A 27,662-nucleotide genomic window follows, 5' to 3' on the forward strand; every position below is an offset into this window, starting at 1 on the left:
CTACAGTTACGTTGAAAAGTGGCCATTGCTGCACTGATTACAGAACGCAAAGAATCACTTTTCCGCTCTAGTGCGGGAAAAATTTTTCTGCACTCCAGATTTGCAACATGGCAACGCAAAATACTTAGTAGGTTATATGGAGCAACAGTGCAGCAAAATCAAAATGAAGTTGGTAACAGTGACTGCTGTGGCTGCTATAGTGAGCAGAGGTGCAACGAAGCACAACGCGCTAATTATTAAGTAGATATTATAACCAAGGACAGCGACAGCACAGTGCCACCACAGCACACACCACACAGCTGCCCCCCGCCATTCAAACACACATACATTATTCAGGCAATTTTACCCATAATTACCCACTTTTCATATTCAATACTAAATATAAAAATAAACTTGAAATAAATATATCAATTTTCTCAACATAACCCTATAGGCGTTGCTAGCAAAACCAGAGTCTGTTGCAACGATCATCAATCTTACTCGATGCTTTCATAACATGTTGGCCCATTTCAATACAAGTAAACACATTATTTAGGGTTTATTCACTATTCAAACGTTACAGATAAATAAGAACCCCAATAAGATGTTTTCAAATTATTTATCGATTATGGAAATTCCGTCGTTATGAAGGTTTAGGGATGTGAAATTTACTTCGATATATAACTAATTTATAATATTAATTTGAAGTGAAAGTCGTTTGATTAAAAGTTTTTATTTCTGTTTCAGGGACCAAAGTGACTGAAATAGGAACAAGAAGTTGTGTAGTAGAATGGCAGAGCACTAGAAAAATGGGTAGCGACACATTAGTGTACTGTCTGCAGGTCGCAAGGCTCAAGAACCAAGAGTACAAGCAGGTGAGCTTGCACAAATTGCACATATCATTTTTTCATCTATTTTCATCGTAAATTTGGTCTTCTGGGTTGCTAACATCTAATATAATGGTGGGAACTATTATAACCATAGGCATATCTATCATGGCCTGACATAGACTGATGCGTCGGCGGCCTCAGGAGATTGGCAACGTGGTGGTATAACTAATTCCAGTCATCCGTTCAAATTGAACTTAGAGAAATGAAAAGCAAGTAAACTGGGAATAAATGGGTTGAAATGAATTGGGATTTGAATCGCATGCAATCTAGCCAGCTGACTGTAGAATCTATACCAGCGTTGCCATATCGTAAGGCAGAGCATCTGACTAGAGATGTCTTTGTCATAACTCATATTACTTGATTTATATATTCATATATACCATATAACTATTTAATTTCACGAATGTCACTCTTGTGAGTCTCATAATTACTTCAAATTGTTATAACAAAATCAAGAAAAACGAATAGGCTACTTACACTCAGTATAAAAACAACTCACATTGTCCAGAATGATATATAAAATGTTTCAGAAGCTATGCCTTCTTCCGCTACCCCAACCAGTGTGTCTTTTTCTTTTTTCACTCGTATTTTTCTTTCTTAGAGACCCCAACTATACGGGCGTCTCAGACGCGCTGAACTCTTTACGCTCGTTAGCCGGATACATTGTCTCTTATGCAGTAAATTATACGAGCGAAATGGACGCTCCCCATAACAGACCATGCATTCTGAAGGCGCGTGAAATAGATTCAGCGCGTCTAGGAAGCCCGTTTAGTTGTTCTATTATATTATTTGTTGTTTTTCAAAGTTATTTCTTAAAAATGTATTGTTTTATAATTCTTTTTCATGGCTCATATATCATACAGCATACAGGTTTCACACCTATGCAGGAATCAAAATTTTTATAACTCATATAATTTATTATCATCATAATAGTGAGGTCCACGTTATAATGGCAGTATTTGATTGGCAATGGTGTTGCTATCCTTTTCAATCCTTCGACAAAGCAGATAGCGCTATCCCTTCTAGCTTTGCAATGTTGTAAGTTTGCTGGAAATAATTTTGACAGTGACTGTACAGATGTAAACAAGCTTTCTTCAGGTCATTCGCCATGTTTTATTTTGATTCTAACAAAATACTTGAGTTGACATCAAGTCGCATATTTGATTTTAAAATTTTCTTTTTGAATTTGTTCAGATATTACCGTATGAGAAACACATTATAGTAGCAGAAATGATATATTATAAGTTGCTAACTTTGACCATCCTGGACTTGGTCCGTCCTCACAAACATGCTTCAGTTACTCGTATAGGTTACCGGTACCCATAGAAATATTGAAAGATCATTTCAAAATTATTTTTATTGAAATTATTCTATTATAAAACGGATTTCTATTTTGCTATAACAAATAGAAACCCTACCGAATAACTTAATTTCTGTTGATTTGAAGTTCAGATTGTTGCATCAAAGCTTTTTTAAATAGCCGCCAAGGTTTCAGCAGGTGTGTGTGAGAATGAAAATCTGATCTCTCAGTTATAAAAGTTTTAAATCAAAATATGAAAAGGGATATTTTATTGATGAATGTAAATATACTTGACATGATATTCATTATCATCAGAGAAAATTTAAACTAATATTAGATCAAATGTAATGGGATGATTTGAGTCACAGCTATCCGACATAGATAGCTGTGTTTCAGTACAGTCTGTGGCAAAATTTAGTCAAATTATAGAGAACTGGCAACCCTGTTCTCCCATCTTCACTGCCATTAATGTGGAGTTCAAGGCTTACCATTTGAGAATTATTAATAACATATATCACTTTTTGACAATTACTTCATTTAAATGGCTACCTGCTGAACGAATACATTGTTCAAATCTGTGTTGACGATTCCACATTGACGGCTACAATGCAATAACAATAACTTCTGGGATATTGCGGATTTCATTTTTTTTATTTTTAATTAATTCAAAATTATTGATCAAATTGTGAGCGAAATCCACACTGCACGGCAGTTAATAGCAACTTTGCGAGGGAGTAATGTTTTGTAACTGTGTAATCACACGATTAGGTTGCGTTTCCTGGTCCAATTGATCTGTCCACCTGCGATTCTCTGTTTGTGAAGCTATCTCAAATCAAACGTTTTCAAAACTTGACCAATAACTGTGGTTGAATTATAACAGACTTATTCAAAATGAAATTAACAATATTCCAGTTGGAATGTTGGAGCAATCGTACAGAAATCTCAACACAGATTTAAAGAGTGTATTCATGCTGGAGGAAGCCATCTTAATAGAGTAATTGTCAAAAAGTTATATATGTTTTCAATAATTCTCAAATGGCAAGTATTGAACTTCACATTAGTTGAAATGAAATCATTTTTGCCCTTCCCACTTTTGTTTTATGGCGTTTTTAAAAGTTCTTGTTATTCTGGGTCTCCCGGTATAAATTATGATTTTCATATGAAGTTAGTTATAGTGAATTTGTAATATGCACATGCTGTATCTATAATGTAAGCATATCTGAGACTAATAGATGAATGTGATGTGCCAGGTGTACTTAGGTGGTGATACGAAGACACTGGTGGGTGACCTGGAGCCAGGTGCAGAATACCTGGCGAGGGTGTTTGCAGTGAGGCGGACAGCAGGCGGGGAGGAGGTGGTGGGGCCTCACAGTCAGCCGGCCAACTTCTCCACGCTGCCTCTGCCCGATCAAGGCACCAAGCCAGGCGTTGTCCTGCCCCACCCCAAGCCACATCATTCACAGGTACATCAAATCAAAGTTTCAAATCATTCAATTTCTCGTTTATATATTCCTCTTTTTCTAAAGTTTTATTGTCAAAATGATTTTTAAGACATTCTGTAATAAGGATGATAACAGTAATTGAAGAATGTGCAATATTTCTGTTACTGCTATTATTATTTAAATACTTATTACGAATAAATGACAAGATTATAACTATGATTATAAGTATTATTGTATTAGATTTATAATATGAAAAATTAAAACAAATATATAAATATTATATAAAAATGACATGTTATATTTTATGTAAGTAAAAACATAATTATTATAAAATTCTACTTTCTCATTTGAACCCATTCTTTAGGTTTATTCATAAAAAACAATGACAATACAAATTTGAATACTATAACATTTAACACAAAACAATGAAGTTTTATGCATTGAATAATTTCTTAATAGGCATAGATAATTCAATGAATAAATATACACCCCACTATAAATAATATGTGTTGAGGTATACATCATCATTTCTTGAGACACTGAAGCGAATGGGAAGTTAAGCCATTTAGTTCGTCGTTTTACACCTTCAAGTTTTTGTTGCAGGCTGATACACAGATAGCTACAACACCTTTGCACGTATTTTGATCATTTATTTTACGTATTTTGATAACTTCTTGAGATACTGAAGCGAATGGCGAGTCAAGCCATCAATCCGTTAATTATCAGGCCTTCAAGGTTTTGTTGCAGGCTGTTACACAGATATTTACATCGTTCACACTAGTTAGCGATTAGTGAGAATCTTAGGGAGAAGTGTGTTCGTGGGCTTGGTTTTTAATTTCAAATGGAAATATACTGGTAATATTCAGACTCTTGATAAATTTAGAACTAAATATGTAATACTGTGTATCTATTGGACTTTCTGAAAGCGTTAGAAACTTGATGTAGGTACTGAAGTTGCCTCCCTGGGCTGAGTCTTGATCAACTGAGATCTTGATGAAGTTATTGTAAACTGTAATAATCGCCTTTTTCATCATGGTTCAATATTATATTATGGTCCAAAAAATCATTTTATTTTTACTTAATGTAAGTTTGAAGAAAAAATAATTCATTTAAATTTAAATTAAATGTTTAGGAAGGCTATATGACTTCGACCTTTGTCTTTTACATTTTTCACTATACTATTTCATTGTATTTCGACTACTCTCTTATTAGCTAGAATAGAATAAATGCAAACAATAATTTTATTCCGTTATCTTTTACAGACAAGCTCGCGTAAACAGCTGAGTGATCAAGAATGGGCCATCATAATACTGTGTGGATTCACTTTGGTGGCTGTTTTGGTAGCAGTTATAATGCAGCATTTCATCTATTAAGCTGAATTGAACTCATAAAATCAGTTCATCGTCCATAACAATTACACTGTAACCCTAAAATTACTATTTTATAAGTAAAAAAACTAGACTGAATTGCCTGATCAGATCGACAATAAGCGGGAGTTTGATTTCTAAGAGATTGGACAATATTGCATTTCAGTTCACTACTAAAAATTAAACTCGCAAACGTTTATGTATCAAACTTAAAAAACCGTACAATTGGTGCAATTAGGCTGGAAACGAAATTAATATTGGAAGTGGATTGTTATGCGTTTTCAGTAGCAGTTATTGGATGCTGGTTGTCATGTTCACCATTCAGAAGGAAAGAAGGTGTCTTCCATTCTCTGATTCAGTCTTGCTGAACTCATACATATTCCAGAGACTGATAACTCTAATAGTAGTATGAACATTCGATTGTATTTAGCAATTTATTTTTTATTTTCCCTCTTTGAATATGTACTCTCTTAGTTTTTAATATTTAATAACATGGGAATTCATTATAGTACGTACGCACTCTCATTGCATTTCATCAGAATAAGATATTATTTTTTGAGATTAATAAACTGGGTTAGGGGTTTATGAGTATTTCCTAATTAGGCTCCGTATTATATAGTCGTATATCAAAATGTTTGAATCTCTAGTTCAGCTATTTTAATGGATAAATTCATCTGCTACATGTGTAAAATTTCATCATTGAATGTGAAATCAGTGTTTATTTAACCACATAATTTGACTATCATCGTTCAGTTACAATATTAGTGACATTGTATTGTGTTACTAATACTGTACTATTACCATTACAATTATCATGGTAATTTAAGTAAGTAATTGTTCTCCAATATATCTGCAGGTATCTGTAATAATTGCTATTCCAGAATAGATAAATGTGTAATTTTATAATCATGAATTGTTGACTTTTATTATTTTATGATATTTAAATTCTAGTGAATGAAGTGATTGTCTCGGCCGATGTTGAAAGAGTTTAGGCTATTGTTGTATATTAAAACCCGTATGTAATAATGACGGCCTTGAAGGTACATGAGCCACGCTTTGCAAGGCTCGCTGTGCAATTCAAGACAATATTATAACTTGATTCACTTTGAAAATGATATTCAGTATATGACTTATGACTGGTGGTGTGATTTATTCTTTAGTTTTATTCCATATTATTGGAGTCTGTACGACTTTGATTCAATGATTCAATATTCTATATTATCAATGATAGTGACTGTAATGTCGAAACTTTCGGATTGGTATAGTTTTAAATAAATTAAATTCATCGCTATTCTTATAAAATGGATCAGTGCAATCATGACGTCGTCATTCATTCTTTCAAGAGCTTTACATTCGGGCCGTTAGATATTATTTCATTCTAATTACATGTATATTATTGACCTAATATCATGTTTCCTAAGCTTCAAGCACTACCATTATTATCTTAGCTCCCCTGATTATCCAACCACAGATTATTTTATTATATTTGATATTATGTTTGATAATCTACAACGTCAATTGTTGATGCGACAGTTTACAATATATTGAGAAAGTTGTTGATTATATAGAGCAAATTTGTTATTTTTTATAATTCATTTAAGAAAAGTTTAGGAAATATTTTTATGTGTACAGAGAAGATATATTGTGTGTGATTTTAGGGACGTTGTGTGTTATTGTTATTTATTATATGTTTGAAATTCTATTTGCTAATATTATATGTTATTGATGAGTTTTCATGTACACGTTTATCGCAGAAAGTATTAAATAATGAGCTCTTACAAACAAGATTTCATTTAATATATAGAATCAGTTGATATTGGTGCTAAATAAAATAAGGCCTAGAACATTACTGTGTTGACGGCTGGTGTTTGTTGAAAATGTAAGCTTTACTGGGGTGATAGATAGATATTGTATTTCAATCTGTTAGAGATCTTGCTCGTCCTATTGTGCTGTTTTGTATTGTAACGCATAACGTATCTGAACAAACGAAAAGTATTGCCTTAAGTAAAAGGAGGAGGAGGAGGAGACTGAGGTTGCAGATGGAAGAGAGGAGGAGGAGGAGGAGTGGTGGTGTCTGCAGCAGCCTAGTAGAGACATAGTTACCGAAACGAGCACGGCCTCCCCCCAAAACACCCCCTCCTCCATTCAAATGCAAAAAGTGCTCATTTCATAATGTCAAATAAAAGGACTCCTCAAGTCACGTGTACATTTATCAAACTTTTATTAGATCATTGATCAACATTTTAATACTATTTATGATTACAGCATTCAATGATAAATGTTAGCCGCTATCATCTCCATTCATAACAATATTTCCCTCATTTCAATATTATATTCTTCCATAACCGTAAATATTAGAATTTTACAAAACACAATTTTTTAAAACTTTGGTCATGCATGTAGAACACTTGTTAAAATCATTCCTCTGAGTATTTTATATTGTTTTTTAAGTTGAATATATATATTTTCTCGTTTATATATTTTTCTTTTTTTAAAGTTTTATTGTAAAAATGAATTTTCACAACATTCTGTAATAAGGATGATAATAACAGTAATTGAAGAATGTGCAATATTTCTGTTACTGCTATTATGATATACTTATTGCGAATAAATGACAAGATTATAACTATGATTATAAATATTATTGTATTAGATTTATTATATGAAAAATTAAAACAAATATATAAATATTATATAAAAATGACATGTTATATTTTATGTAAGTAAAAACATAATTAATTATAAAATTCTACTTTCTCATTTGAACCCATTCTTTAGGTTTATGATAAATTTAGTTTAAGATCTCTTATGATGTAGTTTTCATTGGAATTTGGTAGTATATCTCTGTGAGTCTTTGGAGGGGAGAGATGAGGCAAAGAATTAAGTGTTTATCCATATAGTGATCCTTGCTCCACAATGAGTAAAAATTGCAAAATAACATGAGTAATCTTCATTGAAGTAGAAAACTCGTAAAAAATTCTTGACTCCGGCTGGATCGAACCGGAAACAGTGCACTGTTTCAATGCACTGAGCGGATTGACTATTTGATAGGACTTTCCTCTTATGTAGGCTATGTTGGACAAATTAAATAAATTTGATTTAATCGTCCAAATTGGAATTGATTGATTAAACAGGTAATAAATAGGCCTATTACCATTTTTATAATCATTATGCAAAATACGCAAATTACAGAGATTCTGTACGGTATGCAAAAGTAAATCAATTCGTGTAGTTCAGATGTGATGATGAGTTATGCCAGCGCTTCACTCTCGCCGAGTGTGTACAAATGACAAACGTGAGTGTGGATGGCCACCATGCCACCGCTCAGCTCGCCTTCACTCCGATTTTTGTCGATACGAAACATAAAATAACATCTAACTTTCCTGTACTTTTCAAAAGTCGTCTATGTTACAGTACATAACTATGACCCGGTTGCCCGAAAGCCAGTTAAATTTTAACCGAGATTTATTTCACGAGAACCAATCAGAGAAGGCCTTTTGACAAGACGGCTTCTCTGATTGGTTCTCGTGAAATTAATCATGGCTAAAATTTAACCGGCTTTTGTGCAACCGGGTCTATATATAGTAGGGAACCTATATAGGGATAATGAGAGCCACTAGCCACAATGCCTATAGTGAGGTCCACGTTATAATGACAGTATTTGATCAACTTTGGTTTTGCTATCCTTGTCTATTATTCGACAAAGCCGGTGGTACTATCCTTTTCTAGGTCCACAACGATGCCAATTATGTTTTTTACAGTGTAGAAATATAATTAATTAATGCAGAGAATCGGCATCGCTATTCTTCTATCTTTATCCACTGCCATTATAAAGTGGATCTCACTATAATAGGCAATGAATGATTAAAAAAAGAGTATATAGATTACTTAAGTAAAAGGACAAGTTTGAAAGGCAATTTTGACCCCGCAGCTCTGTTTAGGGTGGTAAGAAGGTACACGTATACATATAAAAAGTTACCACCCCTACTCCTTGTGCTACGAGGTGGGGGTGGTTTAAAGTTACCAGTTTTTGGGTTTTCACCTATATCTCGGAAACTATGTATAATAAGGACAATAAACAGACCTTACCTTAAACAGTGCTGTGGGTTCAAAGTTGTAAATAATTGTCTTCCAAATATTTCTCTCTATGGCTGGACCATAAACAGTTGGTCCTCTAAAGGTGAGCGTGCCCTAGGTCGGTGGAGCGGTGCGGAGGGACGCGGCGCGGCGCGCAGAACGGAAAATGGAAGGTCCTTGCACTTTGAGCGCGGCGCCATTTTGGAATAGTTAGTCGTGACGTAGACTTGTCATTTGCGATTTGAATTTCAAGACATAGTTGTTGAAGTTAGAGTTCTAATTGAAGTCAGTTCTAATTTGAGGTTGAGATAAAGTGGTAGACGTGAGTGATGGATGACTCACATGAAGAAATGTTATTTTTGGCAGTTGTGGATAAAGCAGAGAAAGAGGAACTATCAAGGAAATAAGAGAAAATGTTGGTACATCCCATTAAGTTACCGTTAATCGAAGTAATTGATTAGAATGTGAACTGGAAGACGACAGAACAGCAGGCTGTTTACTAAAGCAAAGGTCGGAAACAGCGGAGCCCTAACGAAGTTACTCGAGCGTGGAGAATTTCCGACCTGACTTCCGTGCACTAGGAGCGCGGCGCGACGCGGTTCCGACCCCGAAAAGTACATAGACTTTTTGAAATCCACGTCGCGAAAAGTCCAGAGACTATTCGAAATCCACGTCGCGCCGACCTCGAAAAGTCCAGGGACTTTTCGAAATCCACGTCGCGAAAAGTCCAGAGACTATTCGAAATCCACGTCGCGCCGACCTCGAAAAGTCCAGGGACTTTTCGAAATCCACGTCGCGAAAAGTCACGCCGAGCCGCTCTGCGCTCCCCACCTATTGCACAGAGGTGCACTTTTTTACACTTTTATATATTTATTCAACTAAACTCTTACACAAATTATAGAAATGCACATGATAAATTCATCAATAAGTCTACCAGTATTATCAGGTACTCTGATGTACAAAACTTGATTACATCAATTACAAAACACAACTGGTCCTTCTGAAGGTTACTCACTATTTGTCCTTAAGATCACTATTTGTCCTTAAGATCACTATTTGTCCTTGATGATAACTCAGTTGTCATGAAAACAATGTTTATTGACATGTATTCAATTAAAACAGATATGAAGTTGATCTCCAAATTGTCAAAATATTTCAACGTCGTGAATTAGCTGATTATTAAATAGTTTGTGAGAGAATGTTCAATCAACAAATACCATCCGAGACACAAAAATTTATTCAATAATATGGTCAGTAGCCGAATTTGTCATTCAAATGTGTTCTACCATCTCCGGTTTGACCAACAGGCGGAGTCCATTCTGTGCTCGAGTCATTTTCCTCGGAATCATATCTCTTAAAATCATTATTTGGCATTTTTTCAACAACTTTTCGAGGTTCGTTGCAATGTTTAAGTTGATTTGTGGTAACCTTCTCCTTCTTTAATTTGCTCTGATAATCCTTTTTCATTACCAACTTGGACTTCTTTTTGGAAGGTTCGTTTGCATGAAGGTCCTCGGATGTGATCGGTGCACTATCTGATGCTTGCTGCTTCTCACACTTACTATCGCTCACCAATAACTTTTCAACACTAGGTTGAGACGGAGTCCAGTCAATTGGCTTTGCCAGATGCAAAAGACCAGATAAACTATCGTCAGTAACCTTTACATCCAACACTGCTTTCTCTGCATCTGACAGAGCAGCACACGCTGCTTGGTACTCGATTTCGCGAGCAAGTGCTTGCATCACTTCGTCGTCCTCTTCACAATCTTTCATTCGTTTGCCACCTTCAAATTCCTTTAAAGCCTTTTCATGTCTCATTTTACATTTTTCAAAATGCAAACTGGACTGCTCAAGTTTTTTTGCATTTTCTTCCTTGTCCTTCAACAGGCTCTCGTAGGTATAAACTTTCTTTTCGATTTTAGTATGAGCTTCCATTCTTTTTATCCTCTTCTTCTCAATGTCACCAGTTCTGTCGAAGAATGAGTCATCATCACTATCGTAGTAATCATTTTCTGCCCAGTTTTTGACTTTCTTTTTCTTTGAATGAAATGACTGTCTGAGCAATCCATGCTTGTCTAAGATCCTGCACGCCTCCAGAGCAGCCTGCACCACACATTCTTTCTTCTTACCTTTCACTGTCACTTCTGCTCGTAATGTTTCTCCAAGATCATCCACAGGAATTGCTATTCTACAGCAATATTCTCCGGGTCTTTTCTGTTCCACATCATAGTTCAGTTCCTTGCCTTCCCTTTCGAACCACCCCCTCAATGTTTTCTTTGGATCAGCGAGATACAACTCTTCATTGAGTTCAGATGCATAAGGATTATGCGACAGGTCAGTCTCTTCATCAGCATCATCACCCATCCCCCAATCAGCCCATGTTTCTGTATGTTTCTCATCTTCAGCTTTATTCTCAATTTCTCCTTCAATCTTTTTCCTCCTGTCTTCCAAGAGTTTACTCATGACACTTCTTATCGCATAACGACGTGTACTGAAGCCAAAGTGAAACTTATCAGTATCCACGTTCAGTTTGACGAAAGTGGAAGCTTGTATCCGTTGGTTATTTATGAAGGAGCCGTGAGTGGTGTCCATGTCAAACAAGTAGAAACCGGCCTGATTGTTGTCATCGGCAACCGGGTTTCCATACTGAATGATGGCGTGGTAGCGTGAGATCGATTGATGCAACGCCACTACATGACAATTTTCTTTCCGACCAAACAGATAAAATTCCTTTCTAACCGATTTATTAAGAACACAAACTCCTTCTTTCATTTCCTCAATTGAAAATCTATGAGCAGGTGGCATCCTACTCCATTTGGGTATTTTGTAACCAAAATAGTCTTGTGGTTCCTCTTCGTCGTAATCGACAATTTCCATTTCAACATTACTTTCCTCATTCTGATCAGGTTGACTGCGTTCACTGCTTTCACTAGGTTGAACAGACAAACCATCATATATGGGTTCAATCTTTGTTTTCTTTCGTGGACCAAACACGACTGGTACTTTGAATATTTTCTTTGTAACATCATCTCCATTGCTACTTTCATTTTTGATTTGCTCAGCTGACGCCGACTCCTCATCAGATTTCATAGACATGTCTACCGCCTACAATATACCTAGAATAGAAAAGAATAGAATTCTTTATTGTCATTAAACACACAGTGCAATAGACATAGTCATCAGGAAACATAAAACATACACCAGTCACACAGACAAATACAAAATAAAGCGTTTCACAGAAGTCAATATGGAGTCGGAACACACATCACAATAAACTTCAACAAAAAATGAGTTCTATGCATAAATGATACATAAATAGATATAGCCTATGAATATATTTGAAAATTGGAATAAATCATAAAAAAGAAAGGCTCAAATCATGCCATTCTTGGAATGAATATACTTGTTTGGATTTCAGGAACTTGTACATTATAGTTTTAAATTTTAAAACTATAAAAGTATAGTTATTTAGGGCAACTTAGTTGCCCTAAATGCAACTAACATTTCTAGCATCTAATGGTGAATTATTAAATAATTTTATACTCATACTAGCCGTCAGTCTCGCTTCGCTCGCCATATCCGTCTAGCCAGGGGGCTCCGCCCCCTGAACCCCCGACTGGATCGTCCATGAATGAAATCAGCAGGCTCGCTTCGCTCGCCTGCATTTTTCATTTGAGCATTTTTATCATATGTTAGGACAATCCAGTCGGGGGCCAGACTAGACGTCTGGCTAAACGGATATGGCGAGCGAAGCGAGCCTGACGGCTAGTAATATAATATTCCCAGGATTGGAGTAGCAGTGCCCAATCAATTTTTCCGCGATAAATGCATTTAAATCTTCAACTTGGTGCCAACCTAACAAAGTCAACTCAACTTAATGCCAAACCTGACAAAATTATTAATTTAGTTGCCAGTTAACAACTGTTTCGAAGAGGTACTCTATCTAGATTATAGTTCTATAGTAACATATGATATGGGAATTTCAATTATAATTAAGAGATTGGGAGAAGAAGAATATACATGCTAAAAGACGAACTTTAAACCCTTAAAAACAACCCTTACAGTTAAAATATTGCCAAAAGATTTCTTTTAAAAAATCTCATAAGATTTCGTTGCGCCTCTAAAGGGCCAACTGAACATACCTACCAAATTTGAACGATTTTGGTCCGGTAGATTTTTAGTACTGCGAGTGAGTGAGTGAGCGAGTGAGTGAGTGAGTCAGTCAGTGAGTGAGTGCCATTTCGCTTTTATATAGATAGATAATCAAAGTTCATTTGAGTCTTAGTCAATCTAGCCTGTGATACCTGCAGCTGATACCTATTTCTTGTGATGTGATTATGAATATAACTTCTTTGCATTAGTTTATCGAGATCACCTTTAGCAAAACGCAAACAATTAAGAATGAATAGACACGGTACAGTGAGTATTCCTAGTCTTACAAAATGATCCCTACAAGACTCAGTGGATGGGATGCCAATCATTCTTCTCAGAGCCTTCTTTTGCCACAGTAATACATCTTTAGCACCAGGAGCATTGCCCCAGATCAGAATTCCATACAACAAATGAACATGGAAAAATGCATAATATGCATTGATGACCAAATCAAAGCTGGTACAATATTTCAACTTGCCAAGTAAATATTTCACTCTATATAAACGTTTACAGAGGTCCATTGTATGAGTATCCCAGCTCAGCTAGAATTCAGGTGTATGCCTAAAAATTTCACATTCTTGTTCTCTCTAGCAGATTTTAAGCTGAACAGTAAGGACTCTGTTTTGTTACTATTAACGATAAACCTATTAACACTAAACCAATACTCAGCTTTATTAACAATGAGCGCTGTTTTCTGGCCAAACTTTCCTGGATCTTTATCATTTATCAGAAATGTAGTATCATCTGCATATAATATACATTTACCCTCAGTTGCAGAGGACCGAGCCCTGTGGGACCCCATTTCTAATATCAAGTGGCCCAGACTTTATTCCCTATCTTGGTGGTTTGCAACCTGTTACTTAAGTAAGATTTCAATAGATTGTATTCAATATCCCTCACTCCATAGTATTTTATCTTCTCAAGTAGAATAGCGTGATCCACAATATCAAACGCCTTACATAAGTCTAGAAGTGTTGCAGAAACATCATTAAGACTCAAACATCAATCATGACTCAGTTCAAAGCACTTCAGTATATGGCAGACAAGACCTTCCACAGCTTTACCTGTAGATTTGCCACTCCTGAAACCAAACTGGGATAGCATGAACAAGTCATTTCTCTCCATGAAATTGACCAATTGTTTCTGCATCAGACTCTCCACCACCTTTATTGATATAACTGGGACAAGAGAGATAGGTCTGTAATCATCTGGGCAAGATTTATCTCCTTTTTTGTAGACAGGCACAGTGACAGAAACCTATAGACAGGAAGGATAGACACCATCAATGAGTATCTAGTTTAATGAGGTAAGTCAAAGGTTGCAACAGTTCTTCTTTCAACTACTTCAATATGAAATTAGAAAGACCATAGAAATCCTCTGGATGAGAATTACTCAAACTATTTATTACCTCTCTGACATCATCCACAGTGACCTCTCTCCATCCAAAATGCACCTCTCTCTGTCTATTTTTTTATGACTCAGCACCTTCATAGCACTAGACAAATCTGCCTTATGGTCATTGGGTCTTTGTCTATTATTACAGATGTTTGCAAAGTGCTCATTGAAATAAGTAGCAGAAATAGGTAGGTCCTCATCAATACGTTTTAGCCGGTTGGTCTCAGAATCAATTACTCTCCAGACAGCTTTGCATTTGTTACTGGACTCACTAATATAATTTCCATTGGCCTGCTGCTTTGCTTCTCTGATCCTTTGCTTGTATTCCCTTCTCAATCTACAATAAATCGGCAAGAGGTCTGAATTACATTTTGAAATTTCATGATATACCACCAAAATTGAACGTATTCTATCCAATTCAGGAGTGAACCAATTATTCAGTGGTAAGTTTGCTTTTTATTTGCAAAATTTCTTTTTCTTTAAAATTGGACAACACTGATTGTGTCAAATTGTTTATAAACAAATTTGTGCCTAATTCAGCACTATCAACTTTGTTAAAAGCTTCAACCCAATCAATAGTGGATAGTTTATGTCTTAGTAAATCAATATTTGGACCTCTCACACTCCTGTAATAAAAGGGTTTTTCACTTTCTATACCGAGTTGTTTTTTCACCGTAGGTTAGGGCCGTATCATCCGCAAAAGCTGTAAACTCTCCTTTGAATGATGAAGAGTACAGATCATTAATGAAGATAAGAAACAATATTGGCCCAAGGACCGAACCTTGTGGTACTCCACTATTAATTTTCCTCAGTGAACTTTTTTGACCATTGAGGAAAACATATTGATGCCTTTCTTCCAGATACGATGCAAACCACTTATGTACCAGTCCTCTTATTCCAACCCTTTCCATCTTCCTGAGGAGAATATCATGATTAACCGTGTCAAATGCCTTTCTTATGTCTTTCAAAGGAAGACACCTGTGACTCGGTTTTTATCATTAGAGTTCAAACTATTATGAACCAGCATCATGAACCTCCGAAGTGCCATCTCAGTGCTCAGACCTTCCCTAAAACCAAATTGGACATCAGAAATCACATTCAGCTTATCCATGAAATTAATCAATCTAAATTTTACAATTTTCTCAAACACCTTTGAAAAAACTGACAACAAAGATATTGGTCGGTAATTGCCAATCGAAGCAGCTTGTCCCTTCTTGAAGATGGGAATAACTCTAGCGATTTTCATATTTTGTGGAAAAATGCCCTCTGCGAATGATTTGTTGAAAATGTAAGCCAGCACAGGAGAAATAACATGTGAAATTGTCTTGACCAGAGCTGTAGAAATACCATCATCACCTGTCGCTGTACCTCCTTTCAGTCTTGAGATAATAATTCTACTTCTTCACAAGATACTGGAGACCAAAAGAAAGAATTTGAAACGTGATTTGCATTAAAAACTCTATCATATGCTTCCTTTTGGTCTGTACTGGGAGCAATAAGGGAAGTCGACAATGAATTAGGCACATTAACAAAATACTCATTGAATTGTTCAGCAATAACTTTTGGGTCGTCAACAGTTTTACCATTAATCTGGAGACTCTTTACACAATTTTTCGCCTTATTATTGCCAGCTAAAGAGTTAATGACCCTCCACTGAGCTCTGGAATTATCCTTGACCTTCTCAAACAGCCTACTGTAGTATCTTTCCTTTGTTTCCTAAATCCAAAGATCAATTTTGCGCTTGAAATTATTATATTGAAGCCGAAGTCGAGCATCGTCAGGCGACCTTGATACTTTTTTCCTTAGCTTATCTCTATTCAATATTGCCAGACATAGCCCATCCGTCATTCAAGGTTTCAGTTTCTTCAAGCGGCGATCACTAGGACGAGCAAGAGTTACTTTACTATCAGCAATCGAATCATTCAGTATTTTAATAAAAGAGTCAAATGATTTATTACAACAATCAGCCGAGTACACGGACGACCACGACTCCCCAGTAAGGATATTTAACAATATATTGTAATCAACTATTACTCTCTCATCACTGACATTGTGGGTAGTATGCTCATAAGTGCATGCCAATAAACAACCAATGATTCGATGGTCAGTTATTTGAGGATCAATTACAAAGGCCTCATTCATAAGTGGCTTATTACTTCTGAATAATAAGTGATCAATACAACTGGAAGTGGTGTCTGTCACTCTCGTATTCAAGTTAATCATATTCTCAAAACCGTTGCCACTAAAAATACTCTTATATCTATCAACTATCTCATTATTCAAGTTCAAATCAATATTGAAATCACCTACGCATATTGCGGTACGATTAGTACCTATTCCAGCTATTACGCTCGAAAAACTATTGAGGAAGTCAGCAACAGGTTGACTATGCCACCTGTAGATAGCCAGAATAGTACAGTAAACAGACTCTCCCAACAGCAAGTCGAACATTAAAGAGTCAGCTCCTTCGATAAGAACATTTGTTTGTTTACAAGTGAGAGGCTTATCTTTAGAATAGAAGACAACGATGCCACCAGCCCGTGTGCGGCCGGCCACCGATAACGATTGATAGCCATCCAACTGATAAAGACTATCATCGCCCTCCTTTAACCAAGCTTCAGTCAGAACTATCACATCGGGCTTAGTATACAACGTACTTACAAATGATATGAACGAATCAAAATTCCTACTGATACTCCTAATATTCTGGTGCATTATAAAGAGTGATCCACTATGACACATAGCATTGTTGAATGCCAACGCATCAGAATAAAAACTAGTAATTATATCATCCATTTAGATTAAAATAATTAAGGGTATAGCTTGATAAACTTGAAAACATATGCAATTAAAATGGATGCTCTCTTGTGAAATGTGAAATGTAGACGCAAAAGAAGAGGCGACCCTCAAATCATTATAGTAGCAATGTAGTGAATCGAACGATAAGGATAAAATTGTCGAAATAGTAATGGATAAAGGAAGCAGACAGATAGAACACTTATATCATTTATCGGCATTAGACTAATCAGAGATAAAATAATGATTTTTAAATCAATGATTTTTAGTAAGCTCATAATAATATATTGAAAGTTAATATTTTCCTTGGTATTGGATATAGTCCTGTGAATAGTGAAAGATTTTGAACTATACATTTGCACTGGCCTTAGAATTGTCAACATCATGAATCGTAAATGAGCTTTGAGATAGTAGCATATCTAATTGTCCACTTGATTTGAGTTCGATCACTGGGCTTTTTTCCTGCTTCCTCATTAGAATTTTACAGTCTCTCACCCAAAGAAATTTAAAACGGTGTTCCTTGTGCGCTGATCTAGCCAATGAGAAAAGTTTCCTTCTTGACGGCGACAAACACTCATTGATGTAGATAGGTTGATCAGTATTACAGTCGATATGCCTGGTCGAAAAATCGCGCTTCACTCGCCTCTTCTGTAGGAGCGTGTTTTTGTCGGTTCTCCTAATGAACTTGACGACAACCGGAGCAGGCCCCTCCGGTCCAGCGCGACCCAGGCGATGACACACGTCGATGGCATCCTCCCCGATCTGGCAGCCGAGAGCACTCGATATGTTGTAGACCATCGAGTTCAGGTCTTCGTTGGGTTGCTGAGGCAGGCCTCGTATTTCGACCATGTTAATTCTCGAGTATTGTTCTAGATCCTCTACACGTTCTTTCAATGCAGCATTTTCCCGTTCCAACTTCACAGCTTTCTTAGTTAACTCCTCTATAGTATTTAGACAAGTTTCAAATTTCTCGTTCCGCTCCTCTTGCTTCACACTTAGCTCGGTGATTCCCTCATGGCAGGCCTCCATAGACTTCCCGAGGTCCAACTCCATCCTCTTTTGATCCTCCTTCATGACGTTCAGCATAGCAACTACGTCAGCAATCGTCAATGATGAACCACTTGAGACCGGTGTTTCAGTCGACATACTCTTCCTGCGTTCCAAGCTGTAATCGCTGCAGCGCCATATTTGATTATTTTCTGTCATAAACTTGACGTCATTAATTTTAAGTCCGGCACAAGCCCCATGTACCAGGGACGAACACACTCCACAAGCAATTTTATCATTATTACCGCTTCGCACTGATTTAAAGCAAATTTTACACGACATATTATACGGTTTAAAATGTAAGCAGAGAAGTAATATAAATCAACCCGAATTCACCGGTAGAAAACGAACTCACAGATACCACAATCGCTAACCAAGATAACGGAGCAGCACGAAAACGAAAAACGATGCTCTCTTCACAAAGTCTTGTCAACAACTTAACAAAACTATTATTCCTAATATCAATGTTTATGTCCCCCGTTACAGTTACAACTATTCTAAAACATTTAGATTTATGGAAATCACATAGATAATTGATGAAGCCGCTAGTGGCCTCTGTAAAATTTTCAACAGATGAACCGGGAGGTCGGTACACAGTAGCTATAATTAGTCGATCATTTCGGAATACAATAGCCGTTATTTCACATTGTCCCTCATAGCAATATTCACTAATATCTACAATTTCATATTTATTATGATGAGAATAGGTCTTGTTAATATAAATAACAATCCCTCCGTGAACACTATTAGTTCTACAAAACGCTGAACCGAGTTTATAGTGAACAGGAATAAACAAGTCTAATTCATATTTATAGAGCCAGTGCTCATTGACATAAAGCACATCTATTTGGCTATCCCTGAGAAACAACTCTAATTCATAAAATTTATTTCTAATGGATTGCAAGTTTATATGAAAAATGCAAGTAGACAGGTTGGAGTTGGATGATTTTATCCTACACTGTGACGACTTTGATTCAGTGACAAAAAATATGACTGAATCAGACTATTATTACCAGGTGACTCTGAAGATTGTCTCAAATTTAGATTTGAATGTAGGATAGGAGTACGAACATTGGGAATCAGGCAAAGAGATGTTGGAATCATTGTGGGCATATCAGTTACACATTGTATAGCGGGAGAACAACAAGCATTGGGATTAGGTTTACCCAAAAGCACTTCAGTTATGATACAAGATCGGCACCAAATAAGTCTCTCACGCCAGCCGGTTGACCATAATCCTCTTCCCTCATCGGTTGAGATGAAGCCCGTGCCTCATAAAGTGGAATCTTTTCAGGAACGTGTTAATATCCATGAAGTGAATGTTGAGTACTCCTGTATAGTTTTTCACCGCTCTTGATAGGTAGGTGTTGGCGTAGCTGATATTCTCATTGAGGGCAGGATCGTCGTACCTGTAGGGCACACTGCATACCAGGATATTCGTTTTTAGATCCACATCAGTTTTAGATATCTTGATCGCATTGCTTGGTCCAATGTCAGTTGAAATAGTTATTTGTGCAACTAGTGCGCAAAGTGACAGTTTGCTGCACCGAAAGAAACGTTTATGGAATGGTTTCTTGAGTGCAGCAGAGGAACTTTGCGCACGTATTTCACATTAAGTTTTTCCTACAGTTACCATTGAATATGAAAAGTGGGTAATTATGGGTAAAATTGCCTGAAATGCATCAAATGTTTTTCTGTGTAATTTTATTATTGATAAAAACCTTAATCCTAAAATCCTAAAGTCCTCGTTGTCGTTGGTTATAATAAATATCTAATACTAATAATTAGCGCGTTGTGCTTGGTTGCACCTCTGCTCACTATAGCAGCCACAGCAGTCACTGTTACCAACTTCATTTTGATTTTGCTGCACTGTTGCTCCATATAACCTACTAAGTATTTTGCGTTGCCATGTTGCAAATCTGGAGTGCAGAAAAATTTTTCCCGCACTAGAGCGGAAAAGTGATTCTTTGCGTTCTGTAATCAGTGCAGCAATGGCCACTTTTCAACGTAACTGTAGGAAAAAGTTTGTTACGATGGAGGTCATTTGAACCCGCCGATAAAAAGACACAGTCATCTTCCGTAAAATCTTTGACTATGTCAAGGCCTTGCTGAATAACGTGCTTCAACTTTGCACTAGATTTAGTACTTACTAAAACTTCCAATCCATCTCCAAATTCACTCGTAAAATTACAGAACTGCTTTCCCAGACTATCTGCTAGAATTGTGACTATTTTTTTCTTTTTGGAAGTATCACCGTTATACCGTGAGTCTTTGGTTTCCTTTGAGTTGAGGGGTGTTGATGAACCTGAGCTATCACCTGTATTTTTTGTGGCATCGAAGGTGACGATGTAATTGAAGAGAGCACCGAAAATCGGTTTACTGTTTCTATGGATCTGACCTGTCTGTGTTCATTTCTTAGTTTAATTGTATTTCTAGGTGTACCAAAGTTAGTAAAATCAATAGAATTTCGCTCCGAATTGAGTTTTTCTCTGTTGAGAATACTATTTTGCTCAGCTTGGATTATGTCTATGATAGCATTCTTCAACTCTTCATCCAAAGCAAGCCTGGATGTCTCCAGACATTTAATTCGAGATTTGAGGAAATTTATTTCCTCTTCTGCTTTCTCCTCATTGATTAATGAATCCTCGAAACATTCTCTTCTTCTATTTCTTTCATCACTCACGAGCTTAGATAATTGTTAATTCTCCTCTGTTAGCTCTGTCAGATCGTTTCTCAGCTCATAGTTGTCCGTTAAAGCATTGTCCAGTTTATTTAAGACTCCGATTATATCCGGAATCAAGTCAATAATTGCGTCATTTGAATATTTTTCGGCAATATAAGAGAGTGTTCCCCTAGTATTCACAGCCAATTCAACTACATCATGATTAACGAGGCCACAGTTTAAATTATCCAGGTCAGATTTAACTTCACGAATCAAGTTCTAGGGTTTTGCCGGGTCATACGTTTATTCATTTCTGATAGAGGTGTATAAAGGATGTAATGAGAGAGTACAGTTATAAAGGAAGAGCAGAAAGGAAATCAGATATTGCCAAGAGAGCTGTCGAGGCTGGAGCAAAGGAAGCTCCTGAGTATGGATAGGTCAGTATTTGTTAGATTTAAAACTGCCGCCTCATTGGAAGCGAAAGGTTGACAAATGATAGAAGAAGCCGGTGTCAACTATCAATGCGTTATCATAGCAAGTGAAGGACGCTACAGTTCTGTTAAGGTGTTGAGGTTCTTGTTTACGTCAAAGGGTAGATCTTGGGCCTGTTTCACAAAGGTACAAGTAGGTTACAATAGTCTTGTTGCCAACCATGGTTTTGGAGAACAGCTGATTACAAGCGTTTCACAAAAGCAGAATTGTAAACTTGTAGTTACAATGAATTTCTACAAGTTTACAAGTGATTTGCTTGTTACGAACAAGTGTTTCACAAAGATTTTCATTGTAGCCAACAATTTTTGTCAAAATTACTTGTTTGTAACTAAGAAATTTTTACCGAAGTGCAAAGCTATGTAAAGGATTTACAAGTGATCATTAAAATGATTTTAAATATTCAATAAATATTTCTAATAATCAAAAATGCCCTATATTCCTCCATAGTTCATTATTTTGGAAATATATGCATTAGGAAATCAAATTTAATAAATTTCCAAAATAGTCATTAATGTGTTACCTCATAGGTTATGTGTACTATAGTATTTATACACAGTATACATTATATATAGTACATATACTATATATATAAATAATAAATATTTCTAATAATCAAAAATGCCCTATATTCCTCCATAGTTCATTATTTTGGAAATATATGCATTAGGAAATCAAATTTAATAAATTTCTAAAATAGTCATTAATGTGTTACCTCATAGGTTATGTGTACTATAGTATTTATACACAGAATACATTATATATAGTACATATACTATATATATATATATTATATATATATATATAATATATATATAATATATAATATATATATATAATATATATATATAGTATATGTACTATATATAATGTATACTGTGTATAAATACTATAGTACACATAACCTATGAGGTAACACATTAATGACTATTTTAGAAATTTATTAAATTTGATTTCCTAATGCATATATTTCCAAAATAATGAACTATGGAGGAATATAGGGCATTTTTGATTATTAGAAATATTTATTATTTATATATAGTATATGTACTATATATAATGTATACTGTATATATATATATATATATATATATAATATATATATATATATATATATATATATATATATATATATATATATATACATACAGTACGTATACTGTGTAGGTTACAAATTCAGCAATCAATGAAGTAGACTGTACAAAAAAATTATATTGCTTTCAAATATTTTCAAAGTAATTATTAAAAAGTACAAGTAACGTTTTTAAAGGATGAAAAAAGGAAATTAACATGAAAATAGGTTATGTTTACTATTGAAGTACTTTTAGATCATAAATTTTTGTGAAACGTGAGTACTTGTAACTACAAGTACTTGTGCGTAACCATGGTTGGTAACATTGATGGTGTTCATGGGAGGTTGCGGTGCATGTACGGCTTCGGCGAAGTGAGCAGTAACCAGAAACCACGTGACTGGTGCACCACTACTTGCTCCCACCGAACGAAAAAAATCGAATTCTGGTTCACCGTTTTTGGCGCGTACTTTTGAAATTAATCGTTTACAGATTGGTGTTGACAAAATAATAAAGGTGTTATCAATATGAACATTTCAGCTATTATTTATTATTATTGAATCAATAATAATTATTAATTTACAATTTGAAAAAAATATATATTTTTAAATTTATTATACAAGCTTATCCAAGCCAATATTATCTTTTATGTAGGTTGCAACTGACAGACCTATGTTATCTTATCACAACAAAGCTGGAGTATTGATTAGTTCTTATAGAAGCACTAGGCTAATCATGTTTTTCCTTATAGTTTTTTTAAATAATTAATGATGGCTCGTGCTGTCATCAATGAAAATTTGACTACTTTTTCTATGCAATTAGTGTTAATGAGTAAAACGTTTTATAGAATATTAGCAAAATGTTAATAATTGAAGTTTATTGATTTATGTCTACTAACCAGATCTGGATTGATCCTAACCTAGGAATGAATCAACAAAATATAGTATTCCGAGTAATAGATAACATAAACACATCTTAGATTAGTAGAATAGTCGATAAAGCTAAAAAATAATAAACTTTCCAGCCAATTAATAATAAATGAATTTCTTGCTTTTCGACTATCCTGTAATTAATTCCATCAATGGAATAAAATACTTTGTACGCCTCATGCTTTTTTAGTCTATATATTCTGGATGTGAAGACATAACCTAACAAAACAGAAGACAACCAACGCTTTAACTCTCGACCAATAAGAAGCGTTGATCCCGGTACCGGTTTTGTGGAACATACTTTTCGAGCGGTGCAAGTGAGCATGCACTACTCCACTCTGTTCCAAGATGGCGACCGGTACCTGAACTGTCAAAAGCTCCCATCACCGAACGCATTTTCGTGTCCTTGGTCGAAATCGTACATGTACCGCAACCTCCCATGAACACAATCAATACTTGTACCTTTGTGAAATAGGCCCCTTGTCTCGGTATGAGAAAGAAGATAAGGAGAGTGAAGATGTAAAATTGATTAATCAGTCAGCTGGTTAGCCCTCACAATAACAGAATAACAGACCTGAAGATAATCATTGTGTTCATGGGAGGTTGTGGTACATGTACGATTTCGACCAAGGACACGAAAATGCGTTCGGTGGGAGCTTTTGACAGTTCAGGTACCGGTCGCCATCTTGGAACAGAGTGGAGTGGTACATGCTCACTTGCACCGCGAACATGCTCACTTGCACCGCTCGAAAAGTATGTTCCACAAAACCGGTACCGGGATCAACGCTTCTTATTGGTCGAGAGTTGAAGCTGTGGTTGTCTACTGTTTTGTTAGGTTATGATTGTCTTCACATTCAGAGTCTATATAGGTACTAAAAAAGGATGAGGCGTACGAAGTATTTTATTCCATTGATGGAATTAATTACAGAATAGTCGAAAAGCAAGAAATTCATTCATTATTGGCTGGAAAGTTTATTATTTTTCAGCTTTATCGACTATTCTACTAAACTAAGATGTGTTATTTTATCTATTAGTCGGAATACTATATTTTGTTGATTCATCCCTAGGCCAGTATCTATTTAGATAAATGTCTGGATAGTAGACATAAATCAAGAAACTTCAATTATTAACATTTTGCTAATATTCCATAAAACGTTTTATTGATGGACACTAATTGCATAGAAAAAGTAGTCATTCATTGATGACAGCACAAACCATCATTAATTATTAAAAAAAAACATTATAAGGAAAAACATGATTACAATATATATTTTTTTCAAATTATAAATTTATAATTATTATTGATTCAATAGAATAAATAAGAGCTGAAATGTTCATATTGATAACACCTTTATTATTTTGTCAACACCGATCTGTAAACGATTAATTTCAAAAGTACGCGCCAAAAACGGTGAACGGTGAACGATTTTCGTTCGGTGGGAGCACCAGTCACGTGGTTTCTGGTTATTGCTCACTTCGCCGAAGCCGTACATGCACCGTAACCTCCCATGAACACAATCAATAATACTGCTCTGAATTGTTCCGCAATTCAAAACACAGTCGATGACGATTTACAAGAATAAACAATACAACACTTAATAATTTAACCTCACAAATGTGTCACCCTAGAGGTTGTAACGTTTCTATTGTAAATTACTCACTTCTTCAGGCACTTCCTAGGTATGTAATTGTTGCACAGATATATAATGTAACAGATCTGAGTGAATCAATAACTTATAGAATTCAATTTACACTAATTTTAACATAATAATTGAGCAGAGCTAAACAGAACTACAAATTTATATTATGGTGTTCCTTGTTCCAAAAGGAATTGAAAGGAAAGGTAGTTATTGAGATGATTCTCTTTATTAAAAATTGAGGAAATATTGTTGAATAATCGTTATAATATTAAATTTGTCAAATTTATATCTCATAAGAGACAACAAAGAAACATGACGCTGAAATTGAGGGTTAGTTTGACAGTACTCACAGCAGTAGGAGTGGAAGTAGGGAACACACTTGATCACATGTAATTTGTAGGTGAGTAGCCCACTTTCAAAACTCGTTATCTCCATTTTTTTAATTTCGAGTTAAGACCGCCATTTTGTTCTCTGGGTTCATATACAACTATTCCCACTTGTTAAATGCTTCAGAACACGTTAAAAACGTATGAAAATGGCCATCAAAGTTTGGATACTGCTGCAAAACTCAAAACATACTTTGACAGTATTTTGATTAACATGTTGTTGTTATCCTTGTCTATCATTCCACACAGCAGATGGCGCTATGCTTTTATAGCTCCGCAACGTTGCCAGGTAGATTTTTAAGAATGTAGAAATGTAATGAATCAACAAAATATTGAATCTCAATTATTATGATAATATATTATTCAATCATTGAAAGATATATTTTCTTGACGAATAAAATATAATTGATTAAACGGTATCAGCTATCATGTATGGAAGGCTGTGACAAGGCAGAGAATCGGCATCGCTCTTCTATCTTAGTTCCCTGCCATTATAACGTGGACCTTACTATAGTCTAGTTAAGTTTTGTCTCCAAGATAAAGCCTAAAAGCATTAAGAGGCCTTGATCGCCGGGCAGACTTTGTAAAAAACTATACAGTGTAAGTTATTCATATGGGCGTATCCGCGTATATGACTTATGAGCTTAATATGGTACTGAAGATTCAATTTGAAATTACAATTTTAAATTGTAGGTCAAAGATTGATTACTCACGCCAGCATAAGATCTAAGTCCAGCTACATTCTATGAAGTTCTACTCCTTGCCATCTTCAGTCTTTTGCTCTCAAATCTTGTAATCCGGCAAGGCAGCAAAATCGGTCTTGGCGGGACCGGATTTAGCTGGCTTCTTCAAAGCAGGCTCCTCTGCTTTGTCAGTTTTAGCTGAGCACTCTTCTAAAAATGTGAAAGATAGCTTTTTTAAAAGAATACTCAAGAATGGAATGATAAGACACATTGGAACAGACAAAATTGATGATGATTAGCACCTTACCGCATCTGCCACATGTGCATTTTAATTTTGTAAATCGTTTTATAATTTTTAATTTAGCATTACTCTGATGAGAATGGTTAATACAATTTATAATTATGTCAACAAACGTTTGAAATACTAGATGTATGACTTGAAACATACCTTCATAATTCCAAAACTTGACTACTTTGCTACAGTAGCCTATCCTTTGTTTTACTGAGCGTAATTGTCGCAATTATTCTTAGAATATTTAAAATACTACTGAAAAAAATTCCTGTGTTACACCTACTCTGAAATGATAAGTGTTCTTGATCAACTTTGGGAAGATATTTTTATTTTTTACCAAGTATTTTATTAAAACTTTGATATAAATATAGTTGTCTCACGGTAAAAACATCAAAATCGAGGAAAATTAGATTTGTTGGTATAACCTTGTTTTATTCAAGATAGTTTTTTGAATGATAAATAGATTTTCCATGTGTACATCATATGCATTAATTATGAATAAATGAAGGAAACAAGGGATTGAGGTAGAATGTAAAGAATTTAGATAGTTTTGAGGTTAGGTTATCCCGCCATTAAAACTGTCTCAGTCAATCTGTTTGCAATATCTTCTTCAATTGCTATTGAATATCTTGTTATTTTGTGTTTATATTTAGATTGGCTGATAACAAACGTTTATTCCTAGAAGCCTTCTGTAAGCCAATAGATATAAAAAGACTGTAATAATCTCACTTTTATTATCTTCTTTATTAAAGATTAAAAAGTGTTTGAACCGTGAAATGATTCAATAGGTTATAAAATATCAGAGAATACCCAAGAACTTTTCCAATCAAGACTCCATCTGTTGTACCTATTGTACAAATAATAATTATAAATGTATAAGTAAGTACCTTACCTGTGTATGAATCAGAATATTGTCAGAAGCTAAATTTATCAATTAATATTTGTTTTCAAGACTGTTATGGACAATTTAAACAGCCTAACCTCCAAACCTCTATTTCTATTTAGGTAAACTCTTAGAACAGTTGTAGAATAGACACGGCCAATTGTATATTCATACTGATAGTCG

At 35.3% G+C, this 27,662-nt stretch overlaps 3 protein-coding genes across 7 annotated transcripts in view; 1 reads left to right on the forward strand and 2 right to left on the reverse strand.

Moving 5' to 3' along the window:
- LOC111047337 (fibronectin type-III domain-containing protein 3a) overlaps positions 1-7,238 on the forward strand; it is a 172,505-nt gene extending 165,267 nt beyond the window's left edge. For all 4 annotated transcript variants that reach the window (XM_022333069.2, XM_039425190.1, XM_022333071.2 and 1 more), the window contains 3 exons: positions 727-854; positions 3,420-3,632; positions 4,874-7,238. In XM_022333069.2, the coding sequence (XP_022188761.2) occupies positions 727-854; positions 3,420-3,632; positions 4,874-4,984 (452 nt within the window). In that variant the 3' untranslated portion in view covers positions 4,985-7,238. The remainder of the gene's footprint in view (positions 1-726; positions 855-3,419; positions 3,633-4,873) is intronic.
- A 2,625-nt stretch (positions 7,239-9,863) lies between these two features.
- Positions 9,864-27,654, reverse strand: LOC111047341 (kanadaptin). Of its 2 annotated transcripts, XM_039425192.1 has the most exons (4): positions 27,489-27,633; positions 26,335-26,514; positions 14,272-14,464; positions 9,864-12,171 (listed from the first exon to the last, which is right to left on the reverse strand). In XM_039425192.1, the coding sequence occupies exon 4, from the start codon at positions 12,149-12,151 to the stop codon at positions 10,307-10,309; it is 1,845 nt and encodes a 614-aa protein (XP_039281126.1). In that variant the 5' UTR covers positions 12,152-12,171; positions 14,272-14,464; positions 26,335-26,514; positions 27,489-27,633; the 3' UTR covers positions 9,864-10,306. The 2 variants fall into 2 exon arrangements, with proteins under 2 accessions (XP_039281126.1, XP_022188769.2); XM_022333077.2 differs by lacking the exon at positions 14,272-14,464 and having other exon boundaries at positions 27,489-27,654.
- Positions 17,747-18,544, reverse strand: LOC120350318. Its single transcript, XM_039422980.1, has one exon. The coding sequence runs from the start codon at positions 18,542-18,544 to the stop codon at positions 17,747-17,749; it is 798 nt and encodes a 265-aa protein (XP_039278914.1).
- Positions 27,655-27,662: the final 8 nt, after the last annotated feature.

The sequence above is a fragment of the Nilaparvata lugens genome, chromosome 3, assembly GCF_014356525.2.
Source record: "Nilaparvata lugens isolate BPH chromosome 3, ASM1435652v1, whole genome shotgun sequence".
NCBI lineage: Eukaryota > Metazoa > Arthropoda > Insecta > Hemiptera > Delphacidae > Nilaparvata > Nilaparvata lugens.

Bases quoted from the DNA above. Each gene is read 5' to 3' on its own strand.
- LOC111047341 (XM_022333077.2), bottom strand. From the start codon at position 12,151: ATGTCTATGAAATCTGATGAGGAGTCGGCGTCAGCTGAGCAAATCAAA.
- LOC120350318 (XM_039422980.1), bottom strand. From the start codon at position 18,544: ATGTCGACTGAAACACCGGTCTCAAGTGGTTCATCATTGACGATTGCT.